The sequence below is a fragment of the Erinaceus europaeus genome, chromosome 19 (genome assembly GCF_950295315.1).
Source record: "Erinaceus europaeus chromosome 19, mEriEur2.1, whole genome shotgun sequence".
NCBI classification, from domain to species: Eukaryota; Metazoa; Chordata; class Mammalia; order Eulipotyphla; family Erinaceidae; genus Erinaceus; species Erinaceus europaeus.
This window is the reverse complement of record NC_080180.1, coordinates 17385690-17403507: the sequence shown is the minus strand read 5'-3', so window position 1 is coordinate 17403507 and position 17818 is coordinate 17385690. Positions and strand designations below refer to the sequence as shown.

General features: G+C 39.6%; 1 protein-coding gene across 1 annotated transcript in view; it reads right to left on the bottom strand.

Moving 5' to 3' along the window:
• PTPRC (protein tyrosine phosphatase receptor type C) overlaps window positions 1-17818 on the bottom strand; it is a 126366-nt gene that overhangs the window by 59317 nt on the left and 49231 nt on the right. Inside the window, exons 3-8 of the mRNA XM_060178505.1 lie at window positions 15199-15225; window positions 11138-11299; window positions 7520-7666; window positions 3246-3389; window positions 2456-2506; window positions 1157-1177 (exon numbers count right to left, since the gene is read on the bottom strand). Of these exons, the coding sequence (XP_060034488.1) occupies window positions 1157-1177; window positions 2456-2506; window positions 3246-3389; window positions 7520-7666; window positions 11138-11299; window positions 15199-15225 (552 nt within the window). The remainder of the gene's footprint in view (window positions 1-1156; window positions 1178-2455; window positions 2507-3245; window positions 3390-7519; window positions 7667-11137; window positions 11300-15198; window positions 15226-17818) is intronic.

Below are 17818 nucleotides of genomic sequence, written 5' to 3'. Positions count from 1 at the left end.
ATTTTGAGGCCTTAGTCTTCATCCTGCTACTTATTCTATAAAATAATCATTGCTAAACGCTCAGCGCACAGCATGCTTTCCTTAGTGCCTTCTAACACTTTATTTTTTATTTTATTTATTAAATAAATTATGTTTGTTGATTAAAGAACAAAGAGCTTTTCAACAAATACAGATGTGCTCACTTTAAAACAAGAAAATCACTACACTTTATTTATGTTTAAGACAGTATCCTGAGCTCTAGGGATACTAATGTACAGTCTAATGTGGAGGTAGACTTGAATTGAAGAAGGCCTGGAAACACTCGGAAAAACTTATGGCACAAAATAATAAGAATAAGAAGTGAGAGAAACCTACTCAGATCAGGGGGATAGAGAGGATTTCCAGAGGTGGCTACTCAGTTCATTTTTTTGAAAATACAGATAACTGGAAGAAGATGGAGTGGAATTCCAAGTGGAGAGAAAGGGACACAGAAAACTAATGTGATTAGAAAACAGTTTGAAATTCCAGTTTTACATAAGCATAGAGGGTAAGGGATCAGTGGTGCAAGAGGAGCCTGGTTAGAAATGTTCACATTCAATTAAGTAAGCACTGGAAAACCGATTTCCACGTCCGGAGAGGTGCTGAAGACAAGTTTTAGAAATGTATAAAGGGAAAAATGAAAACTGGTGAAGAACTGTGCTTCACTGAGATGACAGTAAGAAAACAGGAAAATAATGGATAGAAATGGTGCTCAAGCATCTGCTTTCAGACAAACCCAGGAAAGCTAGGGATGGGGTGGGGAGGGAAGAAATCTTTTTTCCTTGATGAGACTTGGTGCTCTAATCTGTGTTGTTTACTTACCATAACTCTGCATCTTCACCTCCACTCCAGAACAAATTTGCTCTCATTCCAGTTTCCAAATGCTCAGGCTAAAACTAAGTGTTTCACAAAGTTCTTTAGCTAGTGATTATTAATCCTGGTAGTCAGAAATAGCTCTGAATATCAAACGTCAAAACTCCTTGTCCCTAATGAACATTGAGTCTTAATATTTAGCGTCAGTCACAGTGAGAGTCTGAGTCAAGTTTGCTACTGGGCCCTAGCAGTTTGAAATGAAGAAGGGAATAATTAACATGCAGTTCAGAAACGACATATGGTGTCCCTGGATAAACACACTTACCACATGGTCTCTTAGAAGGAGCTGTAAGAAAAAAAGACAAAGGAAATGCAAATTATTAAAATTTCAGTTTATTTTTGTGATTTTCAGTTTCAGCTTTGTAAAGTGTGAGATCTATATAGTTAACGGGGTAATGTAAATTTTTCAGTGTCTGGTATCCCACTTTGATCATAAAACCTCTACTATTATAAACTAATGAGCTGGCTTGAAAAAAGAATGTTTCTTGGATTTATCTAGTAAACACAGTTATAAAAATATAACATTAGGCACTTTGGGGCAGATGTCTGATGATGGTGTGACAACATAAATGGATATTCACATCATCAAAATATGTTAAATAAACCCTTTAACTGATTTCAAGAGAGATCTATGTAATTATAATCTCCCCTCAACAGTTCAGTTTACACTTTTGTTTGTCAAGACCCAGAAGATAGGCAAGAACTACTTTATTCTGTAGCTTAACTCTGATCAGCTCTTTGCAAAAATGTTGGATCTAAGGTAACAAATTACTTCCTCAAAAAAGCTGAGACCTATTCCCTATAACAGAAAGGGAAACTCAAAGAAGGATCTGACTAAATTTGTACTAGGGCACCAAAGTAAAAACTCTGGGTGGAGGGTGAGTGTGGATGTTCAGTTTCGTGAGACAGGGGTGGGACACAGTCTTTTGGTGGTGGGAATGGTGTTTATGTATTAAAAAAAAAATCTGAGACCTATTTGTGTGAGAATACATATTTAGTTGAAGAAGTGGATCAAAATGCACTTCAAGTAAACTTGGAGATTCCTATTAGTCTAATAATCATGAAACTATTCATCTCATTTTTGAGTTGGAAAGACAGGGAAGGGGGAGGGGGGTCTGTTGACTCTGCCCCACTGTAAGACCCCATCACTGGGTCCAATCATGCTTTGAGACCACTTATATTTGCCTACATGTCACTATGCTGCATGGCCGGAACTCAACTCTGTAACCACTCCTCTGCTACTCATCATTTAGAATGGAAAATCCCACTGACAAAAATTGTCCTGTTTTATCCCAATTACTAGACCCACTCAGGGAAAGATCCTAATATATTTGGTCACTTCTCTGAATATTTTCAAAGCCCACATCCACATTATTATGCCCCTTTAGTTCTTGTACTGCTAACATAGTTGAGAGCTTTTTGACATGGCCTCCCAATGAGAAGGCTTCATTGCACTTATCAAAAAGAGAAACCCAGAGTAGAGCAAGTAGAAGGTCTTCTGGGAGTGCATAGCAGGTAAGAGGTGCTGTTATGACTGCGTGATGACTGAGGGTAAGATTGTCACCTATTACGGAAGTGCTTGCTGCAGTGCTCAGAGTGGATGGAGTGGAGAGATCTGCAAGGAAATGAACAGAAGAATGAAAGTTAGCAAGTTTGTCCTATTGAAGACCAAGGAAAAAACTCTAGCAAAGACAATGCCCTGACTGAATCTTTGCATTAGGTGCTTTAATTTTATTTGACACTTGCTTGTCTTTAAAGTGCAAAAATGAATAAAAGTCTATCTAAAAATGGCCCGTTTAGATGACTAATTTTAAGAATAGTTTGAACTGAACAAACTATTGGTGCAGGCTGAGAGGAAATTTGATGTGATTCCTATCTAATAAGCTATCCTCTTCAAGCTACTCTTTCCCGCTTTAATGAGGACTCTTATAAACCTGATCTCTTAATATGGAAACCAGTTGTTCTTTGGTAACATTCATTACTTAGTGATATTCTGCTCATTTTACGGAAGTGAAAACTGACACATAGCATTAGTAACTTATGCAGAAGCCAAAGAGGAACTTGAAGTGACTGGATTTGATCCCAGGCCAAATAAGCCTTAAACTTACTATGTTTCTTTTCTTTTTTCATCAACTTTTATAATGTAAATAACAAAATAAAACCTGCCCCCTAAATATCGCTTGCTGGCAAGTTCCTTTTTAGAATCAATAATTAAAGAAATAATAATAAAGAAAAGAAAAGTATGAAGTAGGAAACCTGAGAGTTGTGTGAAATAAACAAACTGCGTTGGAATTCTAAGTCTTCACTGTGCTACCCACCCACGGCCTGAGCCTCTTAGAACATCGCTATCAAACCTGAAGTGTTAACACTGGAGGTGGTGTTGGAGATGCGTGGAGGTAAGGCAGCTGGGCTGCTGAGTGCAGGACTGGGGGTGGCTAGTGGTGTGGTCTCTGTGGCTGCAGGAAGAGTACTGGTTGCAATCCTCACTCCAGGGCCACCTGCAATCAGAAAGGCCATTGGCAACTGTCACTCATTCAGGCCAGACAAAGGCAAGGACCTTCATGAGGATAGTCAAAGCAATGAAGCACTGCTGCTATTCTACCGTACATGCCTTCTGCAGAAATGTGAGTCAAAAAGACTGATTAAAAGGAGAAAGAAGTTTAAGAGGGAGCAACTTGAAACCTACACAGCATTGCAATCAGAGCACAGATCTCAAAAGTGAATGGGGATTCAGGGATAGATGGAAGAGCCTACAGAGGGCAAGTCTCCTGGATGAAGGCTACCTTAACTAATAATAAAAAGATTTCAGAGGGAGGGGGCTGGGTGGTAGTGCATCGGGTTAAGCACACATGGCATGAAGCACAAGGACTGGCACAAAGATTCTGGTTCAAGCCACAGTTCTCCACCTGCAGGTGGGTGGCTTCACAGGCACTGAAGCAGGCCGGTAGGTTTCTATTTTTCTCTCCCCCTCTTTGTCATCCCCTCCTCTCTCAATTTCTCTCTGTCTTGTCCAGCTACAACAGCCATGGCAACAACATCAGCATGGGCTATTATTACAAGGGCAACAAAAATGGGAAAAATTATCTCCAGGAGTGGTGGATTCTGTAGACTGTAGGCACCCAGCCCCAGCGATAACTCTGGAGGCAAAAATAAAATAAAATAAAAATCAGTAGGGTAGCATGGGATGCCAGCCAGCTTCCTGGTGCTGAGACTGTATGGATGGGAGTGAAGTTCTGAGTGTAACAGGTTGAGTTGTGATCTGCAACCTGATAAGATCCTACAACAAGGCCCACTTCTTTGGGGAGGGATCACTGGATATTCAACTCTAATTTTCTGAAAATAGTGAGTTTTTGATGGCTAGTGACTGAGTTAGGCTTTTCAGGTTAAGATTACAATTCTACTTTGACTAGTTAGTTCCTCTTTTAGAAAAAAATTAATCTGATGGGACTCAAAAACTTTCAGGTTATACTAACACTATCCCCTTATTTTCAATCACATATAAGCTCATTAACTGGTATAGAATCAGGAGTTGTAGTTCAGAGTAGACATTGTTTTGGGGTAAGACATTTCATTGTCATGCTTCAAAGCACCTAAAGCATGCTATGTCCTCTCTACCCCCTCCCCCAGACCCACACTTGGAGAATCGAGCACAGGTAACAATATAGATTCATCAGGTACCCACTTGATGACAAACACGATGCTGTTTCTTATGGCAAAAGCAAAGAAATATGAGCTAATTCCCATGTGGGTTAGCTTGGTCACTGGCTATTTGACTGCCACCCCCCCCCGCCTTCAGTTCTATGATATGAGGTTGATGTTGCATCTCTGTCAGACTCAGCATTTCTGTACTGACACATGCAGATACCTTTAGAAAATGGTTTCAAAGTCATCACACACACACTCCTTTAAGTCACAGAGTGTGTGAACGCCTTCACTTCACGCACACATTCATTCCACTGATAAAGACGAAAGATGCGTCTTTCAAAAGTTTGAGTTTGAGTTTCTCAGCTCATCTCACAGGTCACAAGATTTCAAAATGGAGGTGACAGGACAGAATGAACAATACAAAGATCAGTCCTGCGGTTCTGGGACAGCCGGAAGTCTGCCTCCTCAGAGGCATGTTGCAACAGAAGCAGAAAAGAATAGGAAGGTTTTCAATATTTAAAAATACATATATTTGCCTACAGAAAGCTGATCCTCTGTAGAGTTTGGAAGTTATTCTTGCTTACTTTGGGCCTGTATTCACATTCTTTTTTCCATTTACCCCTTTCCTCTCATTCCTCTACAATTCTGAGTCCCCCAATGTTCTCTCCCCCAAATCCCCTCTTTCCCTCTTCACACAGAAACAACTTTTCCCAGGGTGAGGTGGTGGCACACCCAGTAGAGTCTACATGTCACCATGTACAAGGACCTGGGTTCAAGTCTCTGGTTCCTGCATGCAACATGGAAACTTCATGAGGGGTAGGACAATGTTGCAGATGTCTCTGCTTCCTTCTCCTTCTTTATTCTTTCAGCATTTTTAAATTCTCTCTGGCTCTCTCTCTCTCTCTTTTTAATGAAGGGGAAAGTAAAAAGCAAACAAAAAAGAAAGAATGAGGGAAAAAATGGCTGCTAGAAATGGTGGGCTTTGCCCAGCAGTCACCGAGACCCAGCAACAATCCTGGTGGCAAAAAAAAAAAAACCCTTTCCCCTTATCAAGTAGTTACCTGCATTGATGGGAGAGGCATTTTCTACTTTGACTACAGTAATTAACACCTTGTGTTTTGGAATTAGTGAAATTAGTCACAGGGGTGGGGGAGGGAGGAGGTTTCCTTAGCCAGGGCAAAATGATGGGCTCCTTCAGGTAGTAATCAGTCCCCATAAGCTCTCTGTTTAAATTCTTCTATGGCTCCGGCCACAGATAACTTCATCTGTGGATTTGCTAAAAGCTCCAAATTTGTCATCTACCATGCCTCCATAGAAGGCAGAGTGGATGGGATGAGGTAGGGAGTGAGACCATCTCTTTTCTCAGTTGACCAAAGCTTGTAGATTGCCTGCAATTGTTTTCCTGCTAAAGGAATGCATGCAGTAGTCCATACTAATATTTATTTTGTTTGATATGTTTGAATTCATCTTTGAATTTTAAAGCAAGATCACTATTTTGTTTTTAATTGCTACCAGGGATACCTCTGGGGCTCAATGCAGGTACTACAAAGCCACCAGTTTTGGCGGCCATTTTTTTCTTTTTTCTTTTTCTTTATGTTTTTATTTGATACAACAGAGAGAAATTGAGAGGGGAAGGCAAAACAGGGAAGAAGAGAGGAAAGATAGACACCTGCCAACCTGCTTCAAAGTTTGTGAAGTGTTCCCTTGTGGGTAGGGAATGGGAGCTCTACCCCCCAACCTTGTGTATGGTGATATGAGCACTCAGCTGAGTGTATCACCTCCTGGCCCTCAAGATCACTTTTGAAAGGCACCAATGTGGGGCTCTTCCATTCGTATTGTTACTTTTCAGGCACTTGAGTGGCTCGTTTTTATGAGTGACCATGAGATTTGTAACCTGCAAACATGGTTGGTTCTGCAGATAAAGGGGGCCCTGTGGGGGTCAGAAAGATGACACACCTGGTAGTGCATGTGCCTTACCATGTGAGCAGTCCAGGTTCAAGCCCCAGCACCCTGCATAGTTTTACTAGGTAAGAGGTCTTTAAGATTCATGTATGGGGGGCCGGGTGGTGGTGCACCTGGTTGATCGTACATGCTACAGGGCACAAGGACCCAGGTTTGACCTCCCAGGCCCCATCTGCAAAGAAAAAACTTTGCGAGTGGTGAAGCAGGTCTGCAGGTGTCTCTCTGTCACTCTCCCTCTCTAGCTTTCCTCCTCCTCTTAATTTCTGGTTGTCTCTAACCAATAAATAAATAAAGAGAATTTTAAAAAAGATTCATGTATGTTATTCTTTACTACAAGTGATAAAATTTCAGTCTGCTATATTACTTGCTCAAGATATAAAACACAGAGTACTTGGAGTTACCATTCTCTCTCTCTCTCTGTTTTTTTTTTAATTGCCACCAGGGTTATTATTCTGGGTCTGGGTACTGGCACTGTAAATCTACCACACCCTGTGGCATTTTTTCATTGTATTGTATTGTATTGTATTGTATTGTATTGTATTGTATTGTATTGTATTGTATTGTATTGTATTGTATTGTATTTGATAGGACAGACAGAAATTGAGAGGGGTGGAGAGATAGAGAGGGAGAGAGAAAGAGACGCTTGGTAGACCTCCTTCAGCCCTCAAGAAGCATGTCCCCTGCAGGTGGGAACCGGAGCCTCCAACCCTGAGTCCTTGAGGATAACGTGAGTGCTCAGTCGGCCACCCATAATCCGGCCCCCGAATTACTATTTTCTCTTGAGCAGATTTCCCCTGTATTCTTATAACTCATTCATTATTTCATCTCCATTGACAAGGACCATAGCCATATAAACTAAAGGAAACTAGGAAAGTAACTGTGAAAAGTAAGAACTTCCAAGTTCATCAGCAGGTAAGTGGTGCACGTGGAACAAGTGACGGGGTTCCTTTACAGCGTTCTTTAGCACAAACACGCGGCATGCACGCTTCCTATTTGCACAAGACTAAAGGATTTAGCAAACCTGAAGAAGCATTCCCACCCTGGGCAGGGGTGTGTGCGAGTGAGGTAAGGGCAGCTGCGCTGCTGGGTGTCTGCGGGTAAGATCCAGTAGGGGGCGTCTGCGAGATTGCGTGCGTGGAAAGGTGAAGTGTCTGTGCCGTGGTAACATCTAAGGTGAGAAAGTGAGATCATTTTATCAGTATTTTCCCAAGGAAGGTGACACGTTTAAGTACTCGGCGGCAAGGAGAAGTAAACTGCGATTATTGTTTACCAAACTAGAAAATGTTTTCCATCTTTACTAATTTATTAAAATGCATGTCTGTCAGGATTTAGTTTCTCAGGCTAGAAAGTTTACTTCCAAGTCACTAGTAGGTGTTACAATTTTTCCACCAACTCTACAGACTAGGAGTGAAAATACAGTTCGTGTAAGCAGTATAAGAAAAGAATCCCCCGATACACAGTGATGCCTTACAAAGCACAGAGGAAGAATTAGAAGGATGGACAAGAGAAACGACAGACATCTAATATATATTATGAACAGAATGTGTTTAAAGATGCTTATTGTGATGAAAAAATTCTATTGGTGATCAAAATGAGATATTTTAAATGGCAAGGTTTTAATAAATTCATCATGTTAGAGAAAATGTGGAGATGCATTTGTACACAGCAAGAGTGAGTAAGATTGTGAGAACAGAAAGTATCTAACCATGGAGAAAGAGAAACTTGGGAAATGTGTTTTCTATTTACTTTCTTTCTTAGAAGTTGTGGTTTCTATTTCCTTCCTTCCTTCCTTTTTTTTTTTTTTTTTTTTTTTTGCAAAAACCCTTACAGTTCTGGCTTATGGTGGTTCTGGGGATTGAATAGGGCATGTTTGGTGCCTCTTTCGGCATGACAGTCTTTTTGCATAACCATTATGCTGTCTCCCCAGCCCACACTGTAATGATTTAGACTATTGGAATAACACTTTCAGTGACTGCAACTGGGTCTTCTAGTTGTGAATACCAGCTATTTTCTAGAATAGGGAGAGGCACTTAGAAATTTTAGTAAGGTTTTAAGATATAATTATTGTAGATTCTGATGCAGTAATGTGCTACTTAGGGAAGAAGAGAGACAAGTCAGTGTTAGAGCACAGGATTTGCCTGTCTGAGGCTACAGAGGTCCCAGGTTCTGTCCCTGGCACCACCACAAGGCATAGCTGAGCAGTGCTCTAGCTTTACTGTATCTTACACAGATGTAAATAAATATTTTTTAAATAAATGACTATGTTGTTTGTTGGTTATACTTATTTGTAAGTACAAGTAAAGTGAGAACATAGACTTATGCTATCTCCCCACCTTGTGAAGATATATTTTTTATCATATGTCTGTGTAAAGTATCTATACTTTCAGTAGAAATAATAGTTAACCCATGTCTCCAGTCTTGGGAGAACTGCTGTAGCTCAGTTCCCAGTGGAGGGAATGGGAAGCCGAGCTCTAGCAGTGGGAACAGTGTGAGACTGTATCCCCATCATCTTACAAAAGTCACTAAAGAAACATTTTTATGTATGTATACTTTCATATATAGGTAGATAAGCTTGTATACTGATGTTTTATAGCAAGCATATACTGTCATTATAAGCCATATTACATAATGTCAATATTATGTGTTTGAACACTTGTTCCAATAGATAACTGCAGTCTCACCTAACAGCAAGATTATTTTTCTAGAGAACAAATTTTCTTTTATTTTAAAAAATAAGGAGAGTTCCAATCTAATTCTATTATCAGTATTATTGTACCAGAGCAAATTAGAAGTTTAAAATTCTTCATCTTTATTTCTGATCATTTCATTTTAAACCATGTCTCATATTTTACTTCATGTATAATTCTATGACTTTAATATGTTCGGGGAAATTTGTACAATTATAAAGAGGTAGGAATGTATGTATATATGTGTGGGGGGGTGGGTAATTCTATAAAGTTTAAAAATGGAAAACTGTGACACTAATCAGCTAACAGAAAAGTTGAATATGAAATGTCCCACCAGATGCAACATCCTCATCTTCACATTCTTTTGTTACAACTGAACAACAGATTCAAATACATGTGTAGGTCCCAAGCAGGAACCTACAGTCTTGCAGTTGGAATAGAAGACATTGACCATTTAACTGTTCAATGTTCTTGATGAACTTCATCAGTGTGATATACGATCATCATCTCTGGCATTATGCTATTCCACTGCAGAATACTGTGCCCCAGTATGGTTTCGTAGCCCCCATGTCCACTTGGTCGATTCCAAATTATATTCCTCCATGAGGATAATTTCTGGAACCATCCGTTCCACCCCGGTCCCATGGCTGCCAGTTCTTAGCAACATCGCCCCGCCAGATATTCGTCGGGATGCGGCATTATCTAAGTTCATTTCCCACGTCTACGCTCGACCGGACCTGCCAATATACGCGGATATCTTTGCCCACCCTGTTCAACGTTTGACGTCTCGTCACCCAATCTGGTCCCCTATGCCTACACTGAACTTCTCTGTTCCAGTCTCTTGGAAACAGAGTTGGCAGTCAGCTGAGGTAAAGAACAAACACCTCATCACAGACCCCTGCAAGCGTCAACCCGGCTTTGACCTAGCACGTTATGATTGGGCCCTCCTCAATCGCTATCGAGCAGGCCATGGCCGGTGCGCCGCTATGTTCCATCACTAGGGAGCCAGAGACGATCCGAACTGCCCCTGTGGCTCCAGACAGACTATGACCCACATAGTCAACGACTGCCACCTCTCCAGATTCAAAGGAGGTCTCGAAACTTTACATCAGGCTTAACCTGATGCTGTTGACTGGCTACAGAAGAAGGGCAAACACTAGAAGAAGAAGTGTGATATACAGAACACTTTGATGTACCCTCAACTTTCAATTTCACCACTAAGATTAACACCACTGATGAATCACTTGTTTAAATAATGCAAATATCCCTGGAAGAAATTTAAGTACCTGACCGCCAAAAAATGAGGTTTTATTAGCGTTAGGTACAATGAGTAGAAGACTCTACTTTGAGGTAACAGTTGTCCAGACTGCAGAAAACCTAAGGTAGCAGGAGCCAGGAGAAGATGCCTGCCCGCTGGTGTGGCCACTGGAGTAAAAAGAGAGACTTACCTCTCTCCTGGTGTTACTCAGAAGGGCTCCCTAACAACATACACACATTACCTTACTCCGTCAAGTCTTCATACTCACCTCACCCCTCATAATACTCAGATTCCTGCATTCTATTTTAGTAAAATCACATGCAATGAACCTACACACATAATTTAAAGAAAAGTAGCTCTGATAACTTTAGATTTAAACATAAATAAATCAAGGGCCTGAGTGGTGGCAGAATGGTTGAGTGCACAGGTTACAATGCACAAGGAACCCAGGTTCAAGCTTCCAGTCCCCACCTGCAGGGGACAGAGGGGGGCGTTTTGCAAGTGGTGAAGCAGGGCTGCAGGGCTCTGTCTCTCTCCCTCTCTATCTTCCCCTTCCCGCTCAGTTTCGGCTTGTTTCTATCCAATCAATTAAGATAATAAAGAATTTTAAAACAAACAAATACGAGCTTCCCTGAAGCCATTTAAGCTCTCTGAGTCAACCAGATCCCAACCCTTTTGGAACTCTTATCATTACCCAAAGTGCTCAGGGGTATTTCAGCAGAACTATTGCCTGGGCTGGGAGGAGGTGTGGTCTCTGAGGAGTTTTCTCTGTCAGAGGTGCTTGCGAGTGAGAATGCAGTGGTGAGAGCAGGTGAGGGGGCATTTGGAGGCATGGGCTTTTCTGTTGTCTTCAGTCCTGTTATATTCACGGGAGATTGAGGAAAAAAAATTAATAAACATGTGAATCATAATCTGAAACAAGAACTCCTCTGAGTTTACTAACTTCCTAGTCCTTTATGGTGCATTTAAGTATATATACATTTATGTGGGTCTATACCCATGCCAGACAGATAAATCATGCTGTGTGTGTAACAGTGTATGTATCTTTGTAAGTGTATATATCTATATATTGATGCATCCAGAATTATCATTGTAATATATGGACTTAAATATACAACTGTACCACAGACACTGAGGATAAATATGAATGGGGGATCAACTGAAACAGTTCCCTTCTCTGCTTTCTCTCCTTTTTGAGTCGATTCTCAACCTTCAAAGCATCTAGATACAGAATAATAGAACACAGAGTTGAGCAATAGTAGGTATAAAATGCTTACCAGAAAATAAGAGCATAGAGAAAGATAATGTCAGAGAGGAAGCTGAGGTTCAAAGAAGTAAAAAAAAAAAAGACAGACAAAAGTTTTTGATATATATTGATTTTTTTCTCTTCAGTAAACCCAATTCAGACAAAGCAAAAGACTAGAAAACAAAATTTATTATAAACATACATATAACACAAGTCTACAAAAATAGGTTCAACTTTAAGGTAACAAAGGAAACACAAATTTGAGATAGTGAATCAATATTTTCAATAGTTTCAGTTCATGTTGGATGGAAGTGAAATAGGTACATACAGAGTTGATATGAGTTTACACCCGGTGACAGCTTCCTTCAGGAAAACTTAGTAACATGTACTAGAGGTCTGTAAAATTGTGTGTGTGTGTGTGTGTGTGTGTGTACTTTCACATTCAGAAGGAGCATTTATTAATTAAAATAATGGGGAAATACACTAAAATTGTTTCTGAAAACTGTAATCTCTGGATGTTGAGATTGTAAAGGTGTTTTTTCCCCATACTATGTTTGTCACACATTTGCTTATATGATAACCAAAAAAAAAAAAAACATTTTTTTTCTCCTTTTCATATCACACAAGTGTTTTAGTTAGTTGAGTTCCACAGAAACTAGACTCGAAGCCAAAATGATAAGATAAACTAGCATGAAGAGTTAAGATGCAAAGACTACAAACAGGAGATGAAAAAATGGAAAAGAAGCTACACAAAGAAGTCCTCATATATGCGGAAGTTAGAGTGAGGCCAATCGTTATTAAATACAAGTCAAAACCACCTGCACTTAAAATTACAGAAAAAATTGGGAAAGATATATTCCCACTTTTGTGATTTATTTTATCATATAATTTTTCACGGCACAATTTATTGAACAGGTAGAATTCAGAGATGCTAGGCACATCAACGAATTTTCTCTCCTTTTTTTTTTTTTTTTTTTTTTTTTTTGCTTTTTTTACTACTTTTTCGCTTTTTTGGCTACTGGTGGTTCCAGTATCAAACCTGGGGCCTCTTGTATGCAAGATCGTGCCCTACTGTTGCATTTCCTCCCCAGCTTCAGCAGAAATCTTAATAAGCTTGCCCTTAATACTTTCCAGTTGATAAACACCTGTCACAGCATAGAGTTAATAACTGTCCATAGCAAGGAGTTAACAAAACTGTGAGTTCTTCTGTGACTACCGAAATCCAATGACATAGTAGTTATTATGTGTATTATTTATCAAGAGTTTTTTGATCTGGAATTTCATAATCCTTTCTTAATCATTCACAAATATGTTTATTATCAAACTTTACCCACAATCATATGTCAACGTACCCATCTGTTAGGAGAATAGCTATATCCTGTCTACTGTAAAATCAAAAGTTTTATTTTAGAATTCTCTCATCGTCTGTATTTTAAATAAAAGGAAGGGGGTAAGATGGAGGGATAGACAGAAGAAAGCAAGGGAAACAAAGGGAAGGGTAGAAGGAAGAACTTAATTGTCCAATAAAGTTACTTTTCTGTCAAAGTTATAGACTTGACCAATTATTATTTTGTTATATTAAGTTAAACAGTTTTATTGCTGCCAGGATTCTAGTGGATATTTTTATTATTATTTATTTTCCCTTTTGTTGCCCTTGGTGTTTTATTGTTGCTGTAGTTATTATAGTTGTTGTTATTGATGTTGTCATTGTTAAATAGGACAGAGAGAAATGGAGAGAGGAGGGAAGGACAGAGAGGGGGAGAGAAAGGCAGACCCTTGCAGACCTGCTTCACTGCTTGTGAAGCGATTCCCCTGCACATGGGGAGCCTGGGCTGGATCTTTAATGCCCGTCCTTGAGTTTGCGCCACCTGTGCTTAACCTGCTGCGCTACCACCCGACTCTCTAAACTTACTCTTTTATAAAAGTGAGAGATCCTGGTTCATGTGGGTTCGTGAAATAAAACAATCACAAAGAGCTAGGCATGAATGACTTTCACATTTTCATAAAATTTCTCTATTGTACTTTACAACTAGTAACGAACTATAGAAATGATCCCTGAAAATAGTCTTGACTATACTATACAAATACAAAATTTGAATTAGGTCTTAAAAAAAAAGATCATCCTTACACTGATGCCGGAAGACTTTGCGAGTCTTTGTGTAGTTCTCTGTGTAGAGTAGCATGAATTTTCATTTAATAACAGCTATTATTTTTAATAATCCAACTCTCAGTGTATTTTGAATGAGATCCATTAGAATACTGCACTGTAATTATTAAGTCAGAATTCTCTGTATGCCTTTGGTCACCTTCTTAATGCAAAATGTCAGCAAATAAAGAATCATCAATACATTTCAATAACTGTGACATTTCAGTGATGCAATTTATTTTTACCTGGGTAAAATCTAGTTTACTCATTCCATTATAACATGCATGAACTTGCTTTCAACAAATTTATATTTAACTTTGAAATGAGTATTACAAAATAATTTTCTCTTGAAAGATTTAATCAAATAATCTATGTGCATGTTTGCAATATTCTTAACTTGTTTAGATACTTTTCTTTTTTTTCCCTTCATTTTTTTTTCTTCCCCATCAGTGTTATTGTCGGGCTTTTGTTCTTATAGGACTAATTCACCACTCCTGGCAGTCATTTTATTTTCCTTTTTAAAATTTTCTTTTAATTATGACAGAGATGGAGAGAAAAAGGGGGGAGAGAGAGAGGGAGAGAGAGGGAGAAGGGACCTTTCTGCATGATAACTTGTGTGCTTTAATGGTTGTGCTACCACCTGACCCTACAATTACTATTATTACTTTTTTGCCTACAGGGTTATTGCTGGCACTCGGTGCCTGCACCACGAATCCACTGTTTCTGGAGGCCATTTTTACTCCTTTCGTTGCCCTTGTTGTTTTATTGTTGCTGTGGTAATTATTGTTGTTTTTGATGTCATTGTTGTTGGGTAGGACAGAGAGAAATCAAGAAAAGAGGGGAAGGCAGAGAAGGGGAGAGAAAGATAGATACCTGCAGACCTGTTTCAACGTTTGTGAAGTGACCCCCGCTGCAGGTGGAGAGCTGGGGGCTCAAACTGGGATTATTATTCCAGTCCTTGTACTTTGCGCCATATGCACTTAACCCACTGAGCTACCGCCTGGCCCCCTGCAAATAATTTCTTAACCCATTTTTAAGCTATGAAGTTCCATGATCTAACTTAAATTCATTTATTTGAAATATAGGAATGTAAAAAAATTATTAGAAAACTGCTCTTAAATGTAGGAAAAGTCATAATTTATGCACAATAATTTATGTATAAGTAATTACATGCCCAGCTTATTTTTCAACTTTATATAAATTAGATGATTAAGAACAAAAAAAATGTCAGGAACTTTTTATACTTATACAGTGTGTCATTATAAAATGTCTTCACTAAGAGAAGAAAATTGTATCAGTATTAAATATATGCATTTAAAAACAAATATATATATGTATGTATAATACAAATGTTAGTTCTTACCAGTGGTGGTCGGAGGCTCAGATGTCTCTGCAAAGAGTAAAATAAACATCATTTAGAAAGTCTCAGTTTTCTCTTTTTTTTTTTTTGAATTTTTACTTATAAAGAGGAAACACTGACAAAAACCATAGAATTAAAGGGGTACAATTCCACACAATTTCCACCACCAGAACTCTGTATCCCTTCCCCTCCCCTGATAGCTTTCCTATTCTTTAACCCTCTGGGAGTATGGACCCAGGGTCATTGTGGGATGCAGAAGGTGGAAGGTCTGGCTTCTGTAATTGCTTCCCCGCTGAACATGGACATTGGCAGGATGATCCATACTCCCAGCCCGACTCTCTCTTTCCCTAGTGGGGAAGGCTTCTGGGGAAGCAGGGCTCCAGGACACATTGGTGGGGTCACCTGCCCAGGGAAAGCTGGTTGGCATCATGTTAGCATCTGAAACCTGGTGGCTGAAAAAAGTGTTAACATATAAAGTCAAATAAATTGTTAACTAGTCATGAACCTAAAGGCTAGAATAGTGCTGATGAAGAGTTGGGGGTCCTCCATTTTGTAGATAGCTAGTAGGCCTATTTTAGTATATTCCAAAGGGCCCATGACTATACTAGTTTGTTTTTTTTTTTCCTGAACCAGTAATCTGATATGCAGGTGGATCCAAGTTACTATCTGGGGAGATGATATCATGGCTGGAAAAAGGACCAGAAAGCTGGATCAGGGAAGAGAGTAGCTCCCAAATATGGGAAAGGTGTATAAATATTGTTGACTGTAAACCACATCGCTTATCTGATGGGGCCCATATTCAACCAAAGGCTCAGTTTTCCTACACAAATATTTAAAGCCTGGTGAGTGTACACCAGCTCATGCCATTGTCATTCCCTCTGTCAGTCAGCATAACACTATGGTGATCTTAATATCCTTTACTCCTGATGGACCTTATGTTTTCAAAGTCTAAGTGTGCCAGAACTCTGTCATTGCTTTCTCCACTCCCGGGTACAGTAAGAAAACCCGCAGGATTAAAGAGCTATCAGAATCGATTTCAAAGCCCCAACAGACTTTTTAAGTCTTAGGTGAAATTTTTTTTCCCAAATGCATTCTTTCATTTAGATAATTGTTAGAGGTTTCTTACATACTGTGTGTTTAACATTATGCCATGGTTAAGGCTAGAATGTGATCAAGATATAGAAATGTATTGTCACAGGGAGTTAAATTCAAGATGAGCCTGAGGACCCTGTACACACGAGTCACACTGTGTGGCGACAGATGAGATAGGATGTGTCATGGATACATGGGTACAGTTTAGATTTCTACCTGGATTTGGCAGCTGGATGTTGGAGTTGTTAGAGAAGATGTCTCAGATTCACTTATGCTATTACCTAAAAGATTATCAAGATTATCGGACTTAGAGGAATAAGAAGGTGGGGATTTTTTTTTTAAATATTTATTTATTTACTTATTCCCTTTTGTTGCCTTTGTTGTAGTTATTATTGTTGTTATTGATGTCCTTGTTGTTGGATAGGACAAAGAGAAATGGAGAGAGGAGGGGAAGAAAGAGAGGGGGAGAGGAAGACAGATACCTGCAGACCTATTTCACCTCTTGTGGAGTGACTCCCCTGCAGGTGGGGAACCAGGGGCTCTAACGGGGATCCTTATGCTGGTTCTTGCGCTTCACGCCACATGTGCTTAACCCGCTGCGCTACTGCCAGACTCCCGGGTTTATCTTTTTTTTTTTTTTTTTTTTTTTTTTTAGGTTTTAGATAGCCACTGGAAGGAGTCCGCTAAAGCGAGGTCTCATGAGGACGGACGTATGTTAATCTTGGATCAGCCATGTTGTGAAGTGGGAAATAAAGTATCAGAAAGGAAACTTTGGGACAGGAAAATTAGTACACCACAAGAAACACATAGAAGAAAAATGTTCTACATGATTAAAAAAAAAAGTTGTCAAAAACTTTTGAAAAAAGGGGGGGAAGGATTGGATAAAATGAGTCCACAAAATACTTAGGTACTAGTCATCAAGACTTTGTAAAGTTGGGGCCTGATTGAGCGCACACGTTACAAAGCTCAAGGACCCAGGTTCGAGCCTGCTGTCCCCACCTATAGGGGGACAGCATTGCGCGTGGTGAAGCAGTGTTGCAGGTGTCTCTCTTATCTCCCCCTTCCCTCTCGTTTTCTGACGATCTCTATCCAATTAATAAATAAAGATTAAAAAATTCAAAAAAGACTTTGTAAATTTTGGAAATAAAGAAATGGAGAATGAGCCGGCAGGGAAATCGTTGAGTTGATGGTATAACATATTCGTGAGGTGTTGTAGACAGACAGACTGCGTGTGACGTTTCACTGGGTTAAGAAAGACACACAGTTGGGAGAGGAGAATTTGATATGCTTGAGACTTCCACGTGAAATGTGTGGGGGCGTTTGGGCCAGTTGGATTTCTTGTCAGTTTTCTGTGAGAAGTTTGAGAAAGGTAATTTCATTGGTATGATGGGAACCAGCTGTAGTGGACAGGACTCTGTTCCCTACCTTAGCATAGCTCAGAAGATCACAGTCTAAAAAGATCACAGAGTTGTTTCCCAAAGAGTAGCCCACTGACATTGTGGAAGTCCATTTAGCATCAGATGGGAGAGGA